At 41.5% G+C, this 25,739-nt stretch overlaps 1 protein-coding gene across 7 annotated transcripts in view; it reads left to right on the plus strand.

Annotated features, from left to right (window-relative positions):
- The window catches only part of Camta (Calmodulin-binding transcription activator), a 1,164,029-nt gene that overhangs the window by 667,550 nt on the left and 470,740 nt on the right, over nt 1-25,739 (plus strand). For all 7 annotated transcript variants that reach the window (XM_071671358.1, XM_071671359.1, XM_071671353.1 and 4 more), the window contains one exon: nt 10,098-10,233. In XM_071671358.1, coding sequence (XP_071527459.1) covers nt 10,098-10,233 — 136 coding nt within the window. The remainder of the gene's footprint in view (nt 1-10,097; nt 10,234-25,739) is intronic.

Below are 25,739 nucleotides of genomic sequence, written 5' to 3' on the forward strand. Positions count from 1 at the left end.
AAAATATTCACTCCTATTAATGTTGAAATCTTTTCGGTTATAGTAACATTAAAGAAAAATAAATCTCATTTGTCTTTTGATGTTCACCACAAAGGTAATATAAATCTGTATTTTCCATGTCAGTTAACTTGTGCCTGAAGTCAGTCGTGAAATTGTTTCATATGAATAGAATTAATTTATGTTTCTCGTCAGTAACTGACAGGATGGATATAATAGCTCATAAAATTATATATATATATATATATATATATATATATATATATATATATATATATATATATATATATATATATAAGGTGAAAGGCGTGCACGGAATAGATTGAACTGGAACGATGTCATATACTGGGATCGACGTGCTTACAAACATACTTACATATGTACATATAGTGACTTGTACAGCACGGGCAAAGTATTACCCATGCAAAGCTATCTAAGATGGATGAAATAAAGTGAGAGAAACGCAAAGTAGAAATTAGTCAGAGCTCCGTAGGTGTTTGCTGTTCTCTTTCAGAAAAGTAGAAAGGTTATAACAAGAGAGGAAGACGAGGGGAGGAAGAGAATTCCAGTTTAGTTGTATGAGGGAAGAAGATGGTACTGTAACGGTTAATCTTTGAGTGGCAAATCCCTACACAGAAACTAGAGAGGCAGAAGATAGATTCCTGCTTCGAGACTAATCCCCATGGGGACAGAGACAACGGCTCACAAGAACATTGGTCAAGATGATACTTGTAGAACAGTGAGAGAGAGAGAGAGAGAGAGAGAGAGCGGTAACATCGTGGCGTACAGAGAGAGATGGTGGAAGAGAGTCTAAGCCTGGAAAATTAAGAACCGGAAAGATTTTGTTTCCATTCTGGTTATTGAGAGGCGGAGGAAGAGCCACCCCTGATATGTGTGCAGTACTCCTTACTATGGCGAATAAAACCCTTGTTGATTTGAAATAAGTGCTGACAAGGAAATTGCTCTGACACCTACACAGGACTCGCAACTCTAGGGAATCAGATTCTGTGACGTTCATAATGTGGGGTTTTCAGGAGAGAGTGGAGGATATGGTTATGCCCAAGAAGCTTATGTTATTACAGGGTTGAGTTATGCATTTTGGAAATTGAACGGAGGAAAACGAATTATTCTCAGATAGAAAATTGGGTTTTTAGTGTTACTAGACATGTTTAGGTTACCCTTTCCCATTTTGACGATGCACAGTTCTAAAATGAGAGAGGGAGTGCGTTCTGTACAAGGAAGAGAGCGAGTGTTATGAGGAGAAGCGAGTTGAAAAATGTGTAAAGCAGTTTCATTGGCATAGAAGGGAATAGGGTTAGAAGAATTATCATTTGAGAGAAGAAGAGTAGGCGATAGGACTCCAGCACCAGCTGCTATAATGGAATGGCCACCAGAGAAAGTATACATTCGGAAACATAGAGAAGCAGAGAAATTAAAGAAGTTGAGGCTGCAAAGATTGATGGCACTTCTGTCAAATGCTTCCGGGATATCAAGGGTTACAAGTCTCACCAAAAGCTATAAGAGTCACGTGAAAGAGATCACCATTGACCTATCACCGCGAAATGCGAAAGATGATCAGAGGAATTTTTTTTATGCAAAATATATTTGATAAAATATAAAGCACTATTTTTCATCAGACAATTGGGGTTTAGTGCACCCAGACATTTCTTAGTAAGTTAACCTCTTGAGCACGATCCTTGTTTGCGTTGTAACGTGATGTAATTCATCATTTATTCGTTATGGAATAAAAAAATTTAATGAAAAGTCATAGTGTTCTGGTGTTAGCTTCCTTAGTATGAAAAATATAGATGAACTGTGATTAAGTCACTGGTAACGAAGGGATCAAAATGCTAAAGATAAATTGCTGTAGTTTTAGCCGATTGCATATAAAGGCGACACGAAAGTAAATTTTACAGGCAAGCGCGAAGCCGTGTAAACTTTTTCCCACAGAAAACGAGATTCCAATAAATAGATGGCGCTGACAGTGGAAGTAAGTGTTTGGCAACTATTGCGGCAACAGTTGGATCGCTTGTATTTCCCTCGAGTTACCCTCCAAGATCGTTTTTCTGAGTATTGGGTATTTATGTTTTCTTTCTTTGTATCTATGTAGTGATGTGTACATATGTGCTGTCAGTGTCTTGTGTTGCAGTGATTGGTCATCACATCATATGATAACTAACTGGTAAGTCTTTTTGTCTTGTGGCTACATTAGCATGGGTGGTTGGTTTGGTCCTGTGATGGATACAGTGACCCGGATGATTGTATTCACCTCAGTGATAATGTTATATATTGGCAGTGCTGCTGGTGCTGCTGGCATTGACCTTGATGATGGTGGTGGTGATGCGGTGGATGGTGGTGGTGGGTGGGTGGATGTGATGATCACATCCACTAGTGGCGGATGTGATGGTGTTTAGTGAGGACAGAGGTGGAAATGATGGTGAGAGGTGTCTTGTTGGTGGTGATGGTGTACATGGTGATGATGGGAGTACTGGTGATTATATAGGCTATGGTAGTGATGGTGTTGATAATGGTACGGTGTGTGTGTGTGTGTGTGTTAATGGTACATAAAGGTTTGGCTACGTTCTGACTTCATCGCACTCGGTTTATGATTATTTTTATCACTATTTTTGAGCATTGCCGTCGTCTTCGGTAATTCCCCAGAGTCTCATTAGAACTATATCACCCATGTTCCCTCCAGTGGTTAGGGATCATTATAACCAGGTTGCTGGGCAGGCGTGTGGTTGTATCCATCTTGCTGGAAGTGTGTATTTCATTGGTCGTAATTGTGGTGGACATGGTGCTGGCGATGGCTGAGGTAGTTCCTGATGGTCATGTGGACTAATGGGAGTAGAGAAAATGATGGTACATTTACCCCCTTGAGCACGACGGTACGACCCTTGGATACGATAGACAGGTCAATGGCCAGGCTATCATAGACTTAAAGGTTCGTACTGTCGTGGTCAAGGCATTCATCGTGGTGGTCATACTGAAAAGGTTATCTGTTTTCTGTCTGCAATTTGAACCTTTACTTTTGTGAACCGTTATTGTGTTTAGCTTGATAACGTGAAGCACCAGCAGATAAGGGTGTCGCGTCAGGAGGGGGTCCAGTCTTCACCTACAAGCAAGACTACTTCGCTTTCCTTACTTGTAGTGCCGTGAGCAGGAGACTTGCGCGCCAGCCTCGCGCTCTGTACCAAGAGCAAGAATAACATTTGCCGTCCGTCGCGTGTAGACTTCATTTTCCGGTCGTAGCTTCGAGAGTAATTAATTCTTAATGCGTTCGTCTCAGGCGTCAGGAAGTGAGCGATCCTTCAGCGAGTGGTGCCATCGAGTGATGAGGTTCCCTTGAGTGGGCTTCGCGAAGTAGGTCTTGCAGTGTGCCCGGCGGCATCACTTCGTATGGCTGTCATTCTGGTCTCACCAAAACTTTTTTTTTGTCAAGCCAAATTTAGCCTGAACTCTCTCTGTAATTCTCTCTCTCTCTCTCTCTCTCTCTCTCTCTCTCTCTCTCTCTCTCTCTCTCTCTCTCTCTCTCTCTCTCCTGTTACAGGAGGAAAAACATTTGTTGAAGGATTGAATAAGATTTTTTTTTTCTCTCTCTGAGAGAAGAGGATTTTCTTCATTCCCGTTGTGACCTGGACGTCGACCCCGGATTGGAATTCTCGACTCACTTGTGTGGGTGGGTCTTGATCATCAGTCGTGCCAGTGATGTAGATCATGGTGGCAGAGATAGTGATTGTTATATAGTTTCTGTGAGATTTTTACGCGTCCATATTGATGCAGGAACCACAAGTGGCCACCTCATATATCACACATTTACTGAACGTTATTGCACAATACATCATACATGCTTTTATTCATTATACACATTCATGTCTAATGTTATTCATTGTCATATTCAACATACCTTGTTATACACGAACATATACCTGACGCATGTCGGACTTAATATACATATCTGATATGCTTTGTACACGTACCCTCCTGCGTGCATCATACATGTCGACAGACGACCGAGCCCGCCCGTGTGGTGAGCTGTGCAGTGTAACACGTCATGCACGAGGCCACCGGGCCTCCGCCATGGGACCCTGCATGACGACAACTAATGAAAAGTTGTGTCACTCCGGCAGGTGATTCAATTATACTGTTACAGTGTTACTCACTGCTGCCCTCGTACACACGTAGTGGTTCACAAGGTCTGGTGTGGCTCTCTCTCTCTCTCTCTCTCTCTCTCTCTCTCTCTCTCTCTCTCTCTCTCTCTCTCTCTCTCTCTCATGATTACCAGACCTCTTTCCAGAGGTTCCTGCTGCCTAAGGCTGCGCTGCTTCCCGGAGAAGGGAAGTGTAGACTCCTTAGCAGTGACGGGATTGTACTCCCAGTGATACAACCTTGCTACAGGTAACTTTTCCCTGGCAGTGTGACCTCGTAGAAGCAGAGTCCGATCACACACACACACACACACACACACACACAAACACACACACCGGTATGTAATCCAGGTCTACATTTTATGTATTTTCTCTGCATTTTCAGCCTTTAGGCTGCAGGTCATTCAGTGTATCGATAATAATGATGATAATGAAATTATTGTTATTATTATTATTATTATTATTATTATTATTATTGTTATTATTATTATTATTATTATTATTATTATTATTATTATTTTTATTATCATTATTATTATTAGTAGTAGTAGTAGTATTACTATTATATTATTATTATTATTATTATTATTATTATTATTATTATTATTATAGCTATATCAATGATTAACCAGTAAATAGCATTACTAGCGATGCCGTCCTTGAGCACCAGCCCCATTAAGGCAACACAGACTATCCTTATTGTCATGCGAAGATCTTCCAACTGAAAACATTTGTGAATTCTTAAAGAGAAAACCTGAAGGATAACGTATAGCGAAGTGCAAGACGTGAATATAAAAGATTTCATGTTTGATTAAACTTTGATTCCGTGACTTGGCAAGATATAACAAATAAAGTGTCGCGTGTTTTAACATCATGGGGCCGAGCGAGACATGTTACGCCTGCTTCACCGACCACGGCGTACTGCAAGGTAGATGTGTTTGCATCTGTCCTTAGCTGAAGAACCGTAGACACTCAAGTGATAACGAAGGGGGTGTACAGCCTTCTGTGATGGCCAGTAGGTGAAGACTCGGGCAGGGAACTGACGTGGGTGATTCTTGCCGAGGAAGGGAAGCGAACCAGGCGCTGGTCCAGCCCATGGTTGGGACTGATTGTATTCTGGTTCATGTGGAACGTTAGTTAGTCTACACTGATCATGAGTTGAATTTCGATCTCAAGTATATTATTATTATTATTATTATTATTGTTATTATTATTATTATTATTATTATTATTATTATTGTTTAATATTATTATTTTTATTATTATTATTATTATTGTTATTATTGTTGTTATTATTATTATTATTATTATTATTATTATTATTATTATTATTATTGTTTAATATTATTATTTTTATTATTAGTTATTATTATTATTATTATTATTATTATTATTATTATTATTATTATAAGTAGTAGTATTGGTAGTATTAGTAGTAGTAGTAGTAGTATCCCAGAATTCCTTTCACTGAAGGGACTCCTGCAGCTTCAAGTCTGCGCTGCTTCTAGTAGGAGGGAAGTGATGGCCTCCTTTTGGAGTGCGAAGTTCCTCGACGAGAATGTTACTCCTTTCGTCAGCAGGCGATGGTACAGCCTCGCCGAAGGTGACTCCTACACTCGCAGTGTAACCACAAGCAGATGGAGTCCGGTAGCACCGTTAAGTATGTACAACCACTTACTCATCTTCGTTTTGGTATTTCCATCACGATATAAAAAAAGATACACTTAACAAGTGCGCTTTTAGGTTCTGGTACTCATGATCTTTCGAAATGGCAATTGACACGGGAGATTTTCATAAAAGCATTTTCTACAGAATATCAGACAGACCCCATGTTTGCACTTCGTGTAGATCAAAACGTTTGTCGTCCACTTATACACGAGAGTGTTTGGACTGGCACTACTGACCTCTTCATAAGCCATAGAGGAATCAGAAGCTTTGCTCATTTTCAAAAAGACAGAAACACTGATTCGCATTCATCTAGCAAATTTGACATTATTAAAACATCAGAGAATGTTCACATGGGTTAAGTGGCGAGCTTTGGCACTACGGCTACATAAAACACATGATGCCTAATTTACCTGCTTTAAAATGGCTCTGGTTAATGACCATTCTAATTGAAAGTGGAAGCCAATTACACCCAGTCATCTATTACCTCTAACACGTCATTACGGGACATGAACTTTGGCCCTGATGTTTACAGTTTCGTGCCAGGAGCCCGCCACTCTGGCTCTGCATGTGTATATACTGTATACTGTACTGTAAACTGTGCGTCTTAATTCGGCAGTGACTGTGATTTAGTGATGACAGGAAAGCCATCTTAGCTTTGATAGTTTTGATGTGAAACAAGCCAGCTTCTTGTCGCCGACTGCAATAAACAGCAACAGAAGCAAGTATTTTGTATGTATGCCTTGAGTGCTGTGTTCTAACCCCCATAGGGTTCGACAGCTTACCCCTCCAGTACGAGAACTGCCATCTTCTGTAAACAAGAGCGTTGTTGTGTATGTAGGAAACGAAGCTATGAATTTATCAGCGATCACGAGGATGGAAATAGGGGAGAAAGGTGATGGAAAGAGGCGAGTTTAATCTTCCACCTTCCTTCAGGGATGAGGACATCCTACTGAGAGTATACATACAGAATATTGGTCGTTGTAACGGTCAGGAAAAGATACGATTACTCATCGACTAACAGTGTAGCGCGTAGCTTTGAAAACATAGCGTCGATAACCGTCCCTATACTTTTATCTTCCCATTCTTCTATGACCAAACACCCCCAGGAACCCTCCAACAAACCCTAATCATACTCTTCAGCTCCCGAAGACCCGTCCCCTCAGTCAACACACCCAAGATCCCTCCAACAAACCCACCACTCACGCGCAACTCCTGCCACCCGTCTCTCCAGTCAGCCCACCTAGTGAACCCTTCTCAAGTTCTTGACCATACCCAAGAACCTCACAAAAAAAACTCCTCCGACGATCAACCGCTGAGGTTCGGCTTTCCATGTCAACCAACCCCGGAACCTTCCAACAAAACCGCCCTTACATTCTTCAACTCCTAAAACCCGTCTAGAATGATATTCATCACATCACCTCCTCTCACCTTGACCCGAATAGCCAATAGTCATCATATTCAGATAGCTTTGTCATTGTACTCCGTGGAACCAGCGACTTGACCTTGTCGGGTCCAAAGAGGTTGGCCAGCGATGCCATGCTTAACATACCAGGACGACACACGGTGGCGGCGCCGTCACGGTGATTACTGGGTTCTTCCATGAGATGGCGCTGCTGTAGCCTGACATGCGCGCGTCGCTCATGTACTGTCGGTTCAAGTTCACTTCTAAAGCTGGTTATGTTCTGGAAGCAGTCTGTTACCTCCTTGAACCCGAGGCTACGATGAATGAGTAAGAAGGTACGACCCCTTGGGCATGATGGCCAGGCCATTTGACCTGTCCTGTCAAGGATCAGGTCAAAGGTCACAGTATCACACTCAGGGGTTAAGAGACAATGGTTAGCCAGCTTGTGTTCAGGTTCGGGTAGTTAGTTGGTTCCTGTTTGCCAAGTTATTCTGTCAAGATGTGTGGTTAAATGTCAGAGCCACAGTTAGGCAAGGTCATGCCTTTCTAAGTAGCTCAGCTGTGTAACCATTCTCATCTGCTGTTTAACGAGAGATGAGGTCAGTCAGTATGACATTAAGGTATTTAGTGACGGCAATAACTTTCAGTTGGTGCAGCCATTCGCCATTCGACAAGGGAGAATTTACATTTTGATAAGCGGTATTACGGTCTTTACTTACATGAGGCTCTGAGGTGTGGAAACGTGGATTAAAAAAAAAAAAAAAAAACTGGCAGCATCGTGCAAGAGAAAATGAGAGCACAGGATTAGATGCGTGTGACACGGAGAGAGGAATCAGATATGTGCACAAGAGAATATGAAAATTATAACTCGTTATTATTATTATTATTATTATTATTATTATTATTATTATTATTATTAGAATATAACTATGATAGCATAGGCACGCTTACAGACGTGAGAAGACCGTGGATGTGGTGGGGGTAAAATACTGAGGTGGCAGAACAATTAAAAGGGTCATGCCGAGGAAGGTGAATTGTTCCAAGAAAAAGAAAAAGAAAATTTCTGCAAAGCCTAGCAACTGACAGGCCATTGACCTGAAAGGAGAAGAGTAAGTGGGTGAGAAAGGTCGTCCGCTTTTTATCACACTTCTTTAGGAAGTGTTCCGGGTTGGGAGCCGGCTCCAGATTATGGGTAGCCGACGAAGTATTTCACTGTGTTGAGGAGTTCCTGAACTTGGGTGTTGTAACCGAGGAATCCGTGCTGAATGGAGGAACTGCAAGGTAATCGTATTTCAGATTCAGCTGAAGACAATAGAAAACGGGAGTTTTATTTCGTGGTAGAAAATGAGATTGTATTAGATGGTAGAGAACGGGGATCATATTCTAAATACCGAATAGACAAACGTTTGATATTTTCTTTTTTATGCCTTTATTATGGCAACAGTGCAGGTATACAGAGGAGAGTGTGACACACTATCACCTTCGGGATATCACAGTCACATCTGGATCTGAATTCTGATTAGATTGACCAATGAACATAGCGAGTTGTGTATCTTCGTTTCGTAATTTCTTATGATAGCGAATGACATCATTCAGACCCAGGTCCTCACCTTAGGTGAATTTTACGTGGATAGGTAACAGAAGACTCGATGGTCTTTGACGTGGTTATCTGCTATAGGACAGTACATGGGAAGGAGAGATAACAGAGGACCTTATGGTCTGTGATGAAGTTGTCTGATGGAGGCAGTACATGGGAAAGCCAGTTAACTGAAGACCTGATGGTCTAGGACAAGATAGTAAAGCAGAAGACTAAGTCAACTTTGTCTTTGACAGAACATACTTCATTTCCTCAGCAGCGGGAGTTACCGCAATGAATGGCTTCAGATTTCTTACTTGTAAAGGTCAGGTCAGGGTCATAGAGTTCAGTAGATTATGTCACGATACTCGAATGTCTGAGTCATGGTACTTCAGCGATTAGATCATCCTTCAGAGGGCGTTAGGTCTTCGTGCCGAAGAGGTCGGTGGTTCAGTCATCTTTCTTCGTACTTGGGTCAAGAGTTCGGTCGCCGTTCGAAAGGGAGTAAGTCTTCGCTCTCAAGTGTTCTGTCATCGTTCAAAAAGGGTAGATCTTCTTAACCAGGGGGTCAGGTTTCAGTCATCTTTCAAAAGGGGCTAAATCTTCATATTCAAGGGGTCAGTTCTCTGTACTGATGGCACGTGTTCAACGCTGGACGTGTATGCTCAGGCGGGGAGTTGCACACTGTTCTGTGTTGGATTTACGTAGGAGGTGAGCACACGGAGGTCTTGCTCGCCCATGACAAAAGAGAATACACACCTCTTGTTTTCCATATTTATATACAACATTTGACACGTTCTGGGGGTGTCATGTATGCAGGAAATGTGTATGCTGAAATATACAACTAAAATGGCTGAGATACAAACACAAACATGCATATACAATTACATGAAAAGATGTTATTCATACTTTTGCCTAAATATATAACAGTATGGTGAAAGCCAGAATTGTAAACTGGCTTATATTTATAACATTTTCTGTACAGTTTTGTGTAAGAATCTAAACGAAAAGTGATGCGAAGTTTGAATTGGTTTATTGTTATCATATGTATGTTGAGGAAGTATCTTTGCTCTTTTTATTCGTGTTCCATTTTTATCCGTGGATCATAGAGCCCCTTTCTTGTTCAAAATCCTAATATGGTTGAGTTTTAGTGATGATTGATTATCTGTGTATTCTTTGGTTGTAGGAAGTATAAGACGGTGTTAGAGAAATAGAGAGAGAGAGAGAGAGAGAGAGAGAGAGAGAGAGAGAGAGAGAGAGAGAGAGAGAGAGAGAGAGAGAGAGAGTAATACTGTTCATTCGGCAGGCCGAAGAGCGGGTCCATGTTGCTGTACTCGCGTAAGAAGGTCCGCTACCGGCGGGACGGCTACTGCTGGAAGAAGAGGAAGGACGGCAAGACGACCCGCGAGGACCACATGAAGCTCAAGGTCCAAGGTATCGAGGTCAGTACCCCGCATCGACACACACACACACACACACACACACACACACACACACACAGTATTCTGCATTTCTTTTATTAGTAATATAAGATACTTTGGTATGGTGTAACCTCCATGTTTCTGGTCAGTAGTGCTTATAATAATGTGTGCGATGAGTCTACGACCCTCAGGTATGGGTGTCGCCAGCAGCAGCAAGGCCCACTCCCTCCCTCACCTCCAGGCAGCTAAGCAGTTGTGGTGTCCGTCACTTGCTTGCCACAGGTGGCGGCTCATCGAGAAGCAAGATTCTAAGGCTGTTTGAGGGACCATGTTTGTCCCGTCGTTCGTGACAGTCATACATGCTCATGTGTATAGGTTTGAAGGAGACAAAAGGCAGGCAGGGTCTTTAATGTCTGTCCTTGTTAACCTAACCATATGTTCTCTTCACTGTGTACACACACACACACACACATGCACACTTTTGACCTACATATCACATTGTGTTGATGTAATGCCCCCTTTTTTTTCAAACATGTACATTACAAAAAATAGTACAAAGTACTCATTTGCATATATCATCACACCGACCCATGCACGTAAGTGGACTTCTTAAGTACAAGTGTAATCTGATAAGCGTCTTTTGTAGCCGTGGATATTACAAGATGTTGGTAGTATAGTGGAGGGGGCCAGGGGAACGGGCCTGGAACCTGCCAAGTGGGTTATTGAGAAAGTTACTCTACGGGAGTTAGAGGAAATATTCTGTAATGTTATGGAAATTGACTCGCCCACAGCCCCATGTTCTGAGGCCCAGGCTATGATGTAACCAGGGGATGAGTGGGCAATGACCCCTTCCTTTTCTCTGGCCTCAGCCCCTCCGTCCTTCTACACACCGTCCATCCTCCGCGGTGCCTCCTCACACCCAGTCCTCTCTTCTTTACCTTCATTTCTCCACCACCTCGTATGCCCTTCTTCCCCACCACATACTCCACCTTAACTGAATCCTTATTCCCTCCATCCTCCTCCACCTTCCCCAACCCACACTCATCTTTTCCAACACTCCAGTTCAGTTTAAAATACTCCGTCAAAGTATCCATTGACCAAGTGTTTCTGTGATAGTGTTGGTGAAATGGCACTAAACGAAGGGTAGGTGGAGGCAAGCAGAGAGCTTACAGCGGGTGCGATACATCGACACGGGAGAGTGACAGGGTGGCTGAGCAGTGGAAGAAGTGTTAGTGGCAGTAATGATGTGCAAGACGTTGACATACATTATAATCAGGGTTTCTTGCACGTAAAACCATTATAATTAGCAGAATATGGGGGAAATGCTAAGAATAGAAAAGAGAATAAGAACATAATTAGAATCTTGCTGTATAATTTGCAAAATATGCAGTAAGAGGGACAGTTAAATGATACAGGATAATAAATTTCTTGGCATAGCAGACATTAGATACAGAAGGAGAATAACCTTGGTACCGTTAGTGAGAGTGGTAACAAATGTTCATGTACCTCAGACCCCGAGAATTGATATCATTAAGTTTAAGACGCTCGACAATATAGCTTTCGAGTGAGTGACTATTAGATGCAAAAAAGAGCAGACATATGGAACGGTTAGGGTCATAGTTTTAAGTAACTAGTCAAACATATTTGCAACCTAAGCATGTTGTCACAGTGTCCGTGCCTGGTACAATGTCCATGTTATCCATACTGGTGTTTCTTGAGCCCAAACCCATCATAATGTTTAGCAATACAGTTACCAGTTCCTTCAACATTTTTTTTTAAGGGGGCTAAAGTCCTCACGGGTTTTTCTGTTCGTTATCTTCCTCAAGGGAGGTAGTGGGACTCTGGGATTTTGTAGGGTGGTCCACTGTGAGTACTCCTTCATATATCAGCCTCAGCGTCTCTTTTATAACCTCCCCAAGAGTCCTTGCTGCCCTCACCCTCCCTCAAGGGCCTCGCACTACCCACCTGACGGATGTAGGGAGCCAAGACGTTGGGTTCCGTAAGGCGTTTTATATCGTGATCGAGAGTGCACCCTGGTGGTCGGTCGTCACTCTTGGTCAAGTGGAGCATCACCCTCAGTAGTAAGAAGAGGGAAGGACACGGGGAGTGTCATGTTTAGGTTGGGGCAAGAAGATGAGCACAGACGACGGATTGAGAGGCTACTCTCTCTCTCTCTCTCTCTCTCTCTCTCTCTGGTCAAAAGATGTCACAAGGTTTTTAAGAGGGCTCCTCGCATTTCGTTGAGCTCTGGATGACGGTGGTGCTGTGAGTGAGTGGGGGTATTTAAGGATGTAGTCGGGCTCTGTTGATGTTTTGTTGAGACTTTGGGAGAGTAAGGATATCTTAAGGTTGACAGCATGTTTCAGGGGAGATGGTAGGGTTCTGGGGAGGAGGTAGGGCTATTAGGGAAGTGGATAAGCTGTAGAGAGGTAGCGGGGAGGTACTGCAGCTCTGGTTGGAAAGAAAAAATGGCAGCGTTTTCGGAGTAGGTACGGGAAGGGAGGCATTGAAATGGAAAGTGGCGAGGTTGTTCCCCGATGGCTTTTTTTTTTCTCTCTACCGAATCAATGCCAGTCTTATGCCACGCACCTCCTCCAACCATAGTTCCCTATTGAAAACCAATTTAAAAAGATACGAAAATGTTTCAGATATTTTTGTTCTACAAGCCTTGTATTTCGTGCCTTGTGAGGAGGGGTAATTAAATCATTGCATAAAAAAATTTTTTTAACAGAACCTTTTTGTGGAGATTATCATACATTAATTACTTTCTGGGGAAAAGAGTGGTATTGGCGTTGAAGAAAATGAACAGGCCTCACTTTCAAATTTCTCTAATGAATTCAAAGGAGGCCAAAGGAGGCTAATATGGACAGATACTGATTACATTAGGCTGATGAGATCCTCTGTCTGATCCAAACGAACTTTCTCCGGAAGTTTCTAGTTCATTTATGCATAATTCTTCTCATTAACTTTTATACATTTTCAAAATGAAATGAGATCTTCATATCTGGGTTTTAGGGCTTTCTTTATTCGTACCTTAAGTTACAGTTGAGAATTTATATATAGTCTTGAGGAGCCAAAGGAATTGGCATCAAAACATGTCCTACTTTTTGAAAAAAAAAAAAAAAAGAAACATTTACTCAGCTCAACAAATAAAACTGTTACCTTGCTTTTGAAAGAATATCCCATTGGCTTTGTATGTATGAACTTCTGCTGCACAGGACAGCAATTTTTTCAGTGTGTCCTGCTGACCTAGAAACGATCATAAAAACATGGTGCTTCCCGTACATGTCAAACTCTGACTTTTTTTGTTTTTTCGCTAGCCCTCCCATTTATGTTTCCTTTGTAAAATGGTTAAGGAAGAGATTAAATTTTGTGTTTTTTGTGTTCGACGAACGTTAGCTTGATGGCCTTGAACTGTTGATGGCCATTTGGGCCTGTATACATACATACATACATGTATGTAAGGAAGAAAAAAGTTTTGAATTTGCATGTGTTCAGTTCAAACGCTGTAGAACGCCGTAAACAGTTCATAGGACTGATTCTGAAAATTTAAGTACTTTTTGTCCTAGAAATAAGATTGCTTCTAGAAAGCGAAGAGAGTAAGCATAGGAATGAAAACGATATACAAAACTTTCAGATTTGCTGGGAAATATTTAACAGCAACGCTGAAACAAATATTGCAGGTTGCTGACGCAGTGTGGAACAATATGGCCGAATTGATAGAGGCTAGGCTACAGTATTGCCAGGAAGGGAGGGTGTAACAGCTATGTGATATTGATTTTATGTAATTTGATTTAGTATCGTACAACATTATGTATTGAAAACAATGAATACAAGGTTAGGCTTTATCATCGTTATTGATATTATTTTGTTATGCTCACATCCAACATAGATTAAATAACATGTTGCTGCTCTCACTAGTTTTATCAACGATTGATCAGAAAATTTGTATAGAAATATATCCCCTTTTGATGCCATATATATATATATATATATATATATATATATATATATATATATATATATATAACCCTAGAAATCCCTTCCATCACTGGGGCTCCTACAGCGCTGCGGAAGCTGGCCACCTCCACCGGACAGGATCACAGGTGATAAAATGTAATGATTTTGTGTGCGTGTGTCCATATAGGGAGAATGCGGGGTAGTTGAGCAGTACTAAGCTTTCGGTGTCTTCATGTCGTTGTCTCATCGTGGACATGAAGAGTCTTGATATATGTTGAATCGGTGTTTGTAATGTTTTTGGGATAAGTGGTCCAAAGCCTAGACGGGAAAGTGGAAATCGCGTATGTCTAGGAAGTGTGCTTCAGATGGGTGAATTCTTTTTTATATTTCTATTTGGGTTTTAAGTTAGTTATAGATTTGTTTGGTTGTAGATGTGTATTACCGTTGCAAAGAGTTGAGCGCCGAGCATATTGAGGTTGGATGGGACAAGGAGGATCTTTAAGAAAATTTTCTTTCAGTGTTACTTTTGATGTTTAGTGTTTGGCTCTCTCTCTCTCTCTCTCTCTCTCTCTCTCTCTCTCTCTCTCTCTCTCTCTCTCTCTCTCTCTCTCTCTCTCTCTCTCTCTCTCTCTCTCTCTCTCTTACTTCATTAACATTCACGTCCTTAATTTATTTGGGCTACATGAAGTAGTGCAACTGAATGTTGTAAATAATTATTTGAAACAAAAAGTGTATCTCATAAATAAGTAATGGACCCATCAAGGCCACAGAAATAATATATCGTAAATATGATGGGAAATGGAATATTACCATAGTCATTATTTTTTAAAACTGTTACACCTTGCACTTATTACCATAGGAAGTGTAATGGATTATTTTACTTATTATCATTTATTACACTAATATATTTATGATACATAAAAGGTAATGTAATACCAGTTTGATCTTTATCTACCTGACTACATTTACAGATGTTTGGATTGTATGTTTGTATTTGGGCGACGATATATTTTACTTCTGGGTATGATTCAAGTTCTGATAACAATTACTTTATATTTAAACCTTTTGCATCATCATTTTGTTATACGTAGGTCTCAGGATAGTAATTTTTAGTTGAATTCGGTAGACCACTGTATTTACCGATAATATTGATTATACCAACTAGACTTGTATTAACTCGAGTGTAGTTGTGACTGAAACATTAAAAGCTTATAATAACCATTAAGGATTGATCTGCATATCTTGCTGATCCTGACAATGCCATCTGTCGTTCATAATGGCTAGCGACCATTAACTAATGTACTTAGTACCGGAGAATTGAAGACGTAGCACTAGGACAGTCTTTAGTGAGTTGAAATGTCATGCTTGCTTTACTTACTGCGCTGCCCAACTCTGCCATCATCCTCTGGGTGATAATGTGGAGGTTGAGCCTTATAATTTACATATTCATAACTAACGAGGAATTATTGATTTCAGTGGTAAATAGAGGGATTTTGATATTTTTTCATGAAACGACTTTCTTTACAATATATGCACATTTTCAATTGACGTAGAAGACCCATGATATTATAGGTTATTATGCTTTTAGCATGGCATTTTACCTCCCCCACCATCCCCTTGTGGCCCTCCCCACTCCATTTTTTTTTCTTTCTCCTCCCCTTCCCCAACAGTCATCTCCCTTTCATCTCCTCCGTCCCCCATCCCCGCTGGCAGGCAAAAAGGTTATATGTTTTGTTGAAATAATTACCCGCACCGTTAGCTTGGCGAGTCCGTGTAATTCCGCCATATATTGGCTGCACGGGGGAAATCCACCATGTTTCCCTAGCGCTTCAAGTTTAGAATCTGTTCATTTTCATATTGACGTTAACGCCCCCCCCCCCCCCCCTTGTTTGGCCTCAATGAGAGTAAGTACGTTGGTTCTTGTACATAAGGTACAGAAAGAACCGATTTTTATCATTGGTATTAAATGCATTGGTGACGATCTTGGTTAGTTTTGTTCGTTTAGCTTGGAGTTGTAGTGCTTCTGTCACAGTATCTTGTGTCGACTCTACACTCATATACTGGGAAACTTCACGATTTACCATTCAGTATTAAGATATTGTAAAAACGTGGCATAATTCAAGTTAAAAAAGATTTGCTTTGAGATATCTTTTTACCTGATTTTTTCCCTTTATGTAAACTGCATATATATATATATATATATATATATATATATATATATATATATATATATATATATATATATATATATATATATATATATATACATATATATATTGGAAAGGATCACAATTTTGCGCGTGATCAAGATATTCCTATGAGTCCACGGGGAAAATGAAACACGAAAAGTTCCCAAGTGCACTTCGTGTAATAATCACATCATCAGGGGAGACACAAGAGAGAAATATAATAGTCAGTTGATATACATCGAAGAGACGAAGCTAGGACGCCATTTGGTAAACATGTGATTGGACAATCACATGTTTACCAAATGGCGTCCTAGCTTCGTCTCTTCGATGTATATATATATCAACTGACTGTTATATTTCTCTCTTGAGTCTCCCCTGATGACGTGATTATTACACGAAAGTGCACTTGGGAACTTTTCGTGTTTCATTTTCCCCGGGGACTCATAGGAATAAATATATATATATATATATATATATATATATATATATATATATATATATATATATATATATATATATATATATATATATATAACTACTCTAAGTAATTTTTTTTATGAAGGAGCCTTGGTTTAATCTCAGACCTTTCTAAACGCTCTTGCAAACAAGGCTGCACTACTTTCATTTGCAGGGAAATGAGGACTCCTTTGGAGTGAGAAGTTCCTTGGTGAGGCTGTACTCCCAGTGATACAGCCTAACCAATGTGACCTTTCCCTGTCAGCGTAACTTCGAACAGGTGGAATCGGGCAACTTTTATATATATATATATATATATATATATATATATATATATATATATATATATATATATATATATATATATATTTTCCCTGGGGATAGGGGATTAAGAATACTTCCCACGTATTCCCTGCGTGTCGTAGAAGGCGACTAAAAGGGGAGGGAGCGGGGGGCTGGAAATCCTCCCCTCTCGTTTTTTTTTTTTTTTTTTTTTTTTTTTTTTTTCAAAAGAAGGAACAGAGGGGGCCAGTTGAGGATATTCCAAAAAAGGCCCAGTCCTCTGTTCTTAGCGCTACCTCGCTAACGCGGGAAATGGCGAATAGTTTAAAAGAAAGAAAGATATATATATATATATATATATATATATATATATATATATATATATATATATATATATATATATATATATATACTGGGGATCGGGGAGAAAGAATATTGCCCACGTATTCTCTGCGTGTTGTAGAAGACGACTGTGTGGGGCAGGAGCGGGTGTCTGGGAATTCTTCCTTTCTGTATTACTCTCCAAAAGAAAAAACAGCATGGAACCAAGAGAGAATTTTTCACGCCAAGGCTTTCTCATCTGTTTTGGCGCTACTTCGCTTTTTACATAAGCATTTACGGTAAATGAAAGCTGCCTTTGTGTTTTTCTTCTCGTTTATACACTACCCGAGTTACTGTCCGTAAACAATCGCATTCCTTTTTTCAAAGGCGATATTCAACTGGGTTTACCCTCCATAGGCATTTACGTCATACGAATATGTTGCTTCTGAAAACTGTCATTGAAAAGTCAAATCTTAATTCTATTATTGCCTTTCTCAGATGTCACATCTTTATAATGCTGTATGCATTTTGTTGGTTTTGTCTGTCTCCATTCACAAGTATAGTATTTCTCTATGACATAGTAAAGCAGATATACCAACAACAAATAAGACTGAAGTGTTTGCTGTTTGAAGCTGATGTATGTGGAATGTGATATATGTCAGAGAGGGGTCCAGGCTGACGCTGGCACCCAGCACACATTGTTCCGCTCAAATGTCAAAACTTTGACCCTTCCATCTTTACGCAAGATCCAATCTATTCACATGCTGGGTCACTTTAGGCAACCTAAAATCCAAAAACAAAAATTGAATAGATGAAGTATAAGTATTTATTCTGTACTGATGCACCTACACCTGACGAGGTACCATAGGTGACTTGAAACCACAAGCAGCTGAGTTATGATGTTTCATCTCATCCTAGCTTCCTCCTATACACTAGAACCAGCTAGGATCCAATAGCATAGAGGAGGACTGTAGTCCACTATAACATGGTATAGCACCTAATTTCATTAATTGCTCGCATTTACCCAGCGCAAGGGACGTGGGACTACTCGGTAATAGCGACCAGCCTTGTCAAGAATAAAGCTTTTTCGGTACTTTGAGGTAGATGCATCATTCACCAGTGCATCAGCTCTGCCGGAACGCTGACGTATGTAATGAAAATGGAAATGTGATGTAGCTTCAGAATGTGGAAAATTAATCCACAATAAAGATTTTAAGAATTGTACTTGTTGGGCCTATAGCTCTCGTCATGGAATCTCATTTCGAAAGGTTTTGTGATATTGATTCCTTTGCGTTAAACCAACTGAAGTGGTCATAATACGGGTTGTAACACACACACACACACACACACACACACACACACACACACACACACCTCGCTAATTCTCGTCATTGTGCTTTGTTGACTTTGAGGGAAGTGAGGTGTTTGTACAAGGTAGATAACAATATTTTCCTGGTTCCATACTGTAGAAGGCCAGAGTGATAGGTTAATTTCCGTCCGATAAGTATGCTTTGATGACATTCTATGATATGGTATTGTTTCATCCCCTAAATACACAAGAGTAGATTCTCCCGTTTGAAGGCTAAGATGAGGTTATAAGCGCCGCCCGGACCTCGATGGTGTGACGTAGCTAACGTTAGGTGAGGCGGACTGACGGGAATGATCACATTCGTTACGTGGTAAGAGAGAGACGCAAGGATGGTGTGGTGTAGACCAGCCCAGTATGGGTAGAGACTTAGCTTGTAACTCACCCTTTCCACCCACTCACACTCTTCCGATTTACTGAATCCGTCCAGCCCTCCACCAGTCCTATCCTCCCACACTACTGACCAATTTTGTTCCTGGGTATACTTTATAGGGTTCCCTGGAAAGAAAGGTCAGTAAGAAAAGGGAATAGTCGGAGGTGAGGATATGCTATTTTCTTCCAGTTCTGAGGCACTATACCCATTACAGTGTCAGTAACACACACACACACACACACACACACACACACGTTTCATAAAAAGATTTTCTCGTCATCATCTGATATTGGATTTAATCATTCCCGGTCCATTAGACTCTCCATTCTCTCCTGCCGTCTTCACCAGCCTGGCATTTTTCTCTTCTTTGTCTTCTCGTCCTCCTGTTCGTCCTTTTTCCATCTGTTTTTGATTCCGCCTTCTTCAAACTCTTACTTCACTTTACTTCTTCTCCTTCCTTTCCTTTTCCAATTTTCTTTTTCCTTTTTCAAATCCTTCTCTAATACCTCGTCCCCTCGCCGCCCCCCCCCCCCCACTGCATCCCCTCCTCCCCCTCCTGCATCCACCGTTCCCCTCCCCCGTGCCTCTTATAGCCGGCGTTTTTCATATCCTAGATTGGTATGGTGAGGTCGCTAGTTAAACAAGTTATTTATGGTGGCGGCGGGTATTTTGACTGGCGTGAGACGCCGCCTGTGGAAATGAATAAATAAAAAAGAAAAGATCCCGGGTTGGGGATTAATGCCTAGGTTTTTGTCTCCATTTTCTTTTCGCTCTCGATCATTCCAGGGAAGATTAATAATTGGGGCTGGTAATTTACGGGTGTTTTATTTTTTGAGTCTCGCAGGCGATGTTTTAGTTGCTGGTTACTGGTTTATATTGCTTTGGTCTTCGTTGTTGCGGGGATTTATTCACACACACACACACACACACACACATATATATATATATATATATATATATATATATATATATATATATATATATATATAATATCTATTCATTTACTTATTCATTGTGTGTTTGTGTGTGTGTGTTTACCTGTCGTCAGGGACTAGGGGAGGGAGAGGGCGGTGGACGGGAGGTCGTCCAAAGGAACGAGAATATGACATAGATCTTCGGTCACGACATTGGTGTCATGGTCGTGGAGATGGTGACAATGCTGGTGGTTGTCGTGGGAGTTGGACAGCGTTGTCGTCCCAGTGATTGCTGTAATTGATGACCGTGGAGATGGTGGTGGTGATGGTGGTAGTCGCTCTTGATGTAGTGGTGTTTGTGATGATTGTGGTGGTGGTGATGGTGGTAGTCGCTCTTGATGTAGTGGTGTTTGTGATGATTGTGGTGGTGGTGATGGTTGTTGTAGTGGTGGTTGTGTTGATCGTGGTGGTGGTGAGGGTCGTCGTTGTATTAGCATTGGCTCTTCTTTTGACGATGTCGATGATGGTGGCTTTGGTGATGGCGGGATTGGTGGTAGTGGTGGTGTTTTTGGTAATGGCGATGGTGGTAGTGAAGTAATAATGGAGGGGATAGTGGCGTCGCTGTTAATGGTGCTGGTGGAATACCTGGCGAGGGAGGTGGCTGTGGTGGAGAAGGTGGGGTTGTCAGTGGTGGTCAGGTTAGTGTTGGAGGAGATGATGCAACTGTTGGTGGTGGTAATGGCAGCCATGATGGTGGTGACTGTTGGTAGGAGTGGTGATGGTAGACATAAATTCAGCGACAGCTGTATTCCTGGGGGTCCACATGATAGCCAGATACCAGCAGAAGACTCAAGGTGATGGTCTGTGACGTACAGAGAGTAACAGTAAGCGGAGGGTTCCTCCCCCACTCACCACTTGCTCCAGCACATCGTCTAGCTGGAAGATAACTATGAAGAAACACTACGTGGTACATAAGATATGTTGGCATGGAAATGTTGAGGAAAAGGCGGAAAACATATTGGTCCAATTACCCCCTCCGGATACGCTGAGGAAGAACGATTTCAGAAACAAATTCGCAGTTGAAAGATGTATATATTGTCACTCTTACGTAGGCTTGATCTTTGACAACTGTTTTCCCTGAGGTATTTGTTTATTAATGTTTAAGATATACAAAGTATTTGATTTAATGGATGGTGGTGGTCGTGATGCAGCAGCAGCAGTAGTAGTAGTAGTAGTAGTTGAGGTGATGACGGTAATGACAGGGATGGTAGTGGTGGTGGGTGGGAAGAAGTAGTGATTCTTAATGATACTTTTCCAAGGTTAACGTAGTAAGAAAAATTGGTTGCACACACACACACACACACACACACACACACACACACACACACACACACACATTATATATATATATATATATATATATATATATATATATATATATATATATATATATTGGAAAGGATCTCAATTTTGCGCGTGATCAAGTATATTCCTATGAGTCCACGGAGAAAATGAAACACGACAAGTTCCTAAGTGCACTTTCGTGTAATAATCACATAATCAGGGGAGATACAAGAAAGAAATATACCAGTCAGTTGATATACAACGAAGAGTCGTAGCTAGGACGCCATTTGGTAAACAAGTGGTTGTCCAAGACAGACAACGAGCGTATCATAAACTTATCTGGACAAGAAGCGGAATTGTTTACAAATATTATCAACAATAAAGTTATCCAATTTGTATAGACCTTCACTAATATTACGGTTATAATTCTTTGTGTATTTGATAATAAAAGATTCAGTAATATTTCTCGTGGTACTGGAATTAGAGTTAATAATTGAGATGGCATTACTCCAGTCAATACAGTGATCATAGTTTTTAACATGATTAAACAAGGTATTTGATTCTTGTCCTGTTCATATACTATATTTATGTTGCTTAAGTCTAACAGAAAGATCCTTACCAGTCTGCCCAACGTAAAACTTATCAATTATTACATGGCACTTTATAGATGCATCCGGGAGAATTTTTTGGTGAGTTCTTGATTACGATGATCTTTGTAGTGGTATTGTTGCTGAAGTCAACATGTACATTAAAGGATTTAAGCAACATGGGAAGTAAAGTAAAAGTGTTATTAAAAGGGAGAACTAAAGATTCTTGGTGTCAATGGGAGGTTTGGGTTCAACTCTATAAAATGATTTCTTTGCTAACTTAAGGGATTTATCAATGAAAGGTCTAGGGTACTTTGACTTAGATCCAAGTGCTCTAGAGTTTGAGAAGATATATTCAATTGGATCAGTCATAGCCCGGCCTTATGAGAAACGATATATATATATATATATATATATATATATATATATATATATATATATATATATATATATATATATATATGTATATATATATAGTCTGCTTGGAAACCTTGACTTTTGACTACCTTGATGACAGCCCATCAGGCTGATGACGTTAGGAACCATTATCTTGTCCAGCGGCGAGTTGGGGAGCGCGGGACGGTCAGGTAGGTTAGGGAGGGCGAGGTCGGTTGGATAGGTTGGGTGGGGGGTACCGTGGAGGATATGGGGAGGTAGGACAGTCATTCGGGGCAAGGAAGGGGGGGAGGGGACGGTCGGATAGGGGTGCGGGAGGGCAAGGAGCTGGTCAGCTGGGGAGGAAGGTGTGATCGAGGTGATTAGATGAGGTTAGGGGGAGGGGGGATGGGGGGTAGAGGAGATAAGATAGGGTGGGGAGAGACGTTGAGGTGACCTATGGGTTAGGGGAAGGGATGAGCCGGGGCGAGAAGTTGATGTGGTGTGGAAGGGTATTGGGTGGAGGAGGGGTGACGTTAGATAGGGGTACTGTGGGGCGTGCAGAGGGGCGGCTAGTGGATGAAGTGAAGTGTAGAGTTGGTGAGGTGGGTGAGTGGCTCGGGAATAGTGTGAAGCGAGGGGAGGAGGACGAGTTAGAGGGAGCGGCCATGGAGTTGTAGAACTGACAGGGTTTGGCAGCACTGGGGTTCGGATGGAACTCATTGTTGTTCCCTTGTCCCCAGTCTTACCCTTCCTCGCCTTACCATGGTTTCAGAGTTCATCTTCCCCAACAGCTCGTTCATTTCCCAGACCGAACCGTGGAGGTAGCAGACCTCCCAAACCATGGTCAGGTGCACGTAAAGTAAGGTAGTGACGGCAGAAATACATGACTGGTACTGGTGTGGAGGTGGTTCAGCTCAGTTAAGTTATCCTTTTATAAGAGGCGTCTGAAGTAGTATGGAAGTTTGCACACTGCTCTTGCTCGCTAGCCTTGTGGAGGCTTCGTCCACAGCCCCGTCACCCATCACGAAATATACAGTATTTTGTATGGAATTAGATTATGAACATTTCATGAACTTTACTGAAGATATGGGTACATAGGAATTATCAGTAATAGTCTGATACATGCAGTATGTTAGTGAAACTGTTAGATATAATTTTTATCTTTTACAGTATTAGGTATGTTAATTTAATCTTTAGACCAGAAACGCAACCGTTTCATTGAACTGATCAACAATACTCTAGTTCTTTCTGAGGGTATTTACTGAACTATTGAATTTACAAAAGGCAGCGGGAAAAAAAGGATATTTCAGTAATCCATTTTGCTCACCGGTACCACCCCTCAAGTATAATAACGTGAACCTTGACCTGACCCTTAGAGTTAGGTCAAAGGTTAAACCATCATACTCTAGGGTCGTACAGTTGTTGTCGTGCTCCCGGGGTTAAAAACGTGAGCTAATAGAGGTCGTATTTACTCGACTCTATCTTCCTCCTATTTTTCATCCATCGTTCACTGAGTCATTTATTTTTATAAGTTTTGTATGACTCATGAACATGCCAGCTGTATGTACCTCCATGTCATAGGTTACCCAGGCATCCCCGTACCTTTATAACAGCCTTATGGCATTTACTCCTACTCCCGTCACCCTGCCACTTTCAGACACCTTTCCCCTTGCTACTGTGATGGCTTTCACCCTGCAACTTTCACATCTCTCACCTAGCCACTCTCATACCCCTCACCCAGCCACTCTCACCACCCACCCTACCACTCTCACATTCCTCTTCCTGCAAACTTCCACTCCTCTTGCCCTGCCACCCTCACTTCCACCCTCCCTCACGGTGGCTCTCCCAGCGCCACACATTCTCTCCACACTTTGTTTATCCAAGCGTCTTAAGACGGGGAAAAAGAAAAGGCGTTTGGGGAAAAGTTTGCTTGATCCTGTTTCTTAAGTCACTTCACTTTTAACCAAGGGAATTTTCCCCGTATCTCCTTTATTTCTTCATCGTGCCACAAGGTACGTTGGACGAACGAGAATGGATGATTAATAATACAGTGGAAGTACATCCCTCATTATCTGGTGTTATATTATAAGGTTTTTAGAGAGGTTACAGCACATCAATATAGGAATATTTGTCAAAGACCAGACTACGAACACTGGTTGCCGTAAGCATAAAGATCACCTTAGGTTTGAGGTACGGAAAGCGGATTTAGGTAGTCTCGATTTTTTTTTCTTTTTATTTATCTATTTCTTGACCATATTCGAGACGGCACGGTCTAACCCTGACCATGGCCGTCTCATGTAGTGTCTGTCTCTGAACAGCTCCGTTGGCTGTGGGCCGACTGTCAGGCCCAGGATTGGAACCCGGGCGGGCCCTTGCGTGACTCACGGAAAAGATCAGGAAAGTATTTCCCAGGTAGTGGGGTCTTTTGTCAGTTAACTAATGAGATGGGGCGTAGAATGTGGGCAGATATTGATTGCCGAGTTCGTACGTTTTTGGTGATTACGTTTTCCATGGTACGATATGTTGCCAGCTGGATGATTATTGTGCCTTCCTCTCACTGGTTAAGGTTTACACGGAGCAAAGTATACACTTGCATTCGTCCGTGCTGGGTACTCCACCACCCACTACCTCCAGAGATCTTGCATTACGTCTTGGCACGTGAAAATGAGTGTGGATATACGACAGTAGTGCGGCCTGGCTCCGACGCCGCCGAGAGCTCCCGCGCACAGCAGACGCAAGCGACCAGACTTGCGGGAACTTGTCAGAAAGAAGAATAGAAATGTGGAGGAGACAAAACTCTCATTTATCAGCCGGTAAGACGGAGGCTTCGCAAAAGTCATTACTTTTCAGAGAGATTCTTTTAACCCACCATGATGGCGGACGCTCCTGAGAGAAGTTTTAATCAAAGTTCCTCTACGACCAACTCAGACTTGGGGATTTAAAGGACTTATAGCCCCCACTCACGTCGGTCCTGAGTACGTCATGCTTCCATAAGGGTGGTATATTGGTGATGTGGAGGACGTGTTAGGCAGGCTGGCGGTAATTGTAGCATTTCGTGGGAAGTGCAATCATAAACCCCGTCCAGTGGGTACGGGAACTGACGCTGGGGTGTACCTGGTGAAGTAGCGACCTTAATTATAGTCGAATTATGAGCAAACATTTGCTAAAGTCTTTACTCACGTAAAGAGTAAACGAGGTAATATTATCCCAGGATCCATTTTTCCCGTGTGAGGATCCCAGGTGCTGCTTCCGATACAGAGATTTTTTCTTCCAGCATTCCCCAATACCATGATTTTCTTTCTCGTGAAAGCTATGTGTAACCTGCCCCGTTTTCAAAAGGCAGATTTTGAAAACCAT

The sequence above is a fragment of the Panulirus ornatus genome, chromosome 16 (assembly GCF_036320965.1).
Source record: "Panulirus ornatus isolate Po-2019 chromosome 16, ASM3632096v1, whole genome shotgun sequence".
NCBI classification, from domain to species: Eukaryota; Metazoa; Arthropoda; class Malacostraca; order Decapoda; family Palinuridae; genus Panulirus; species Panulirus ornatus.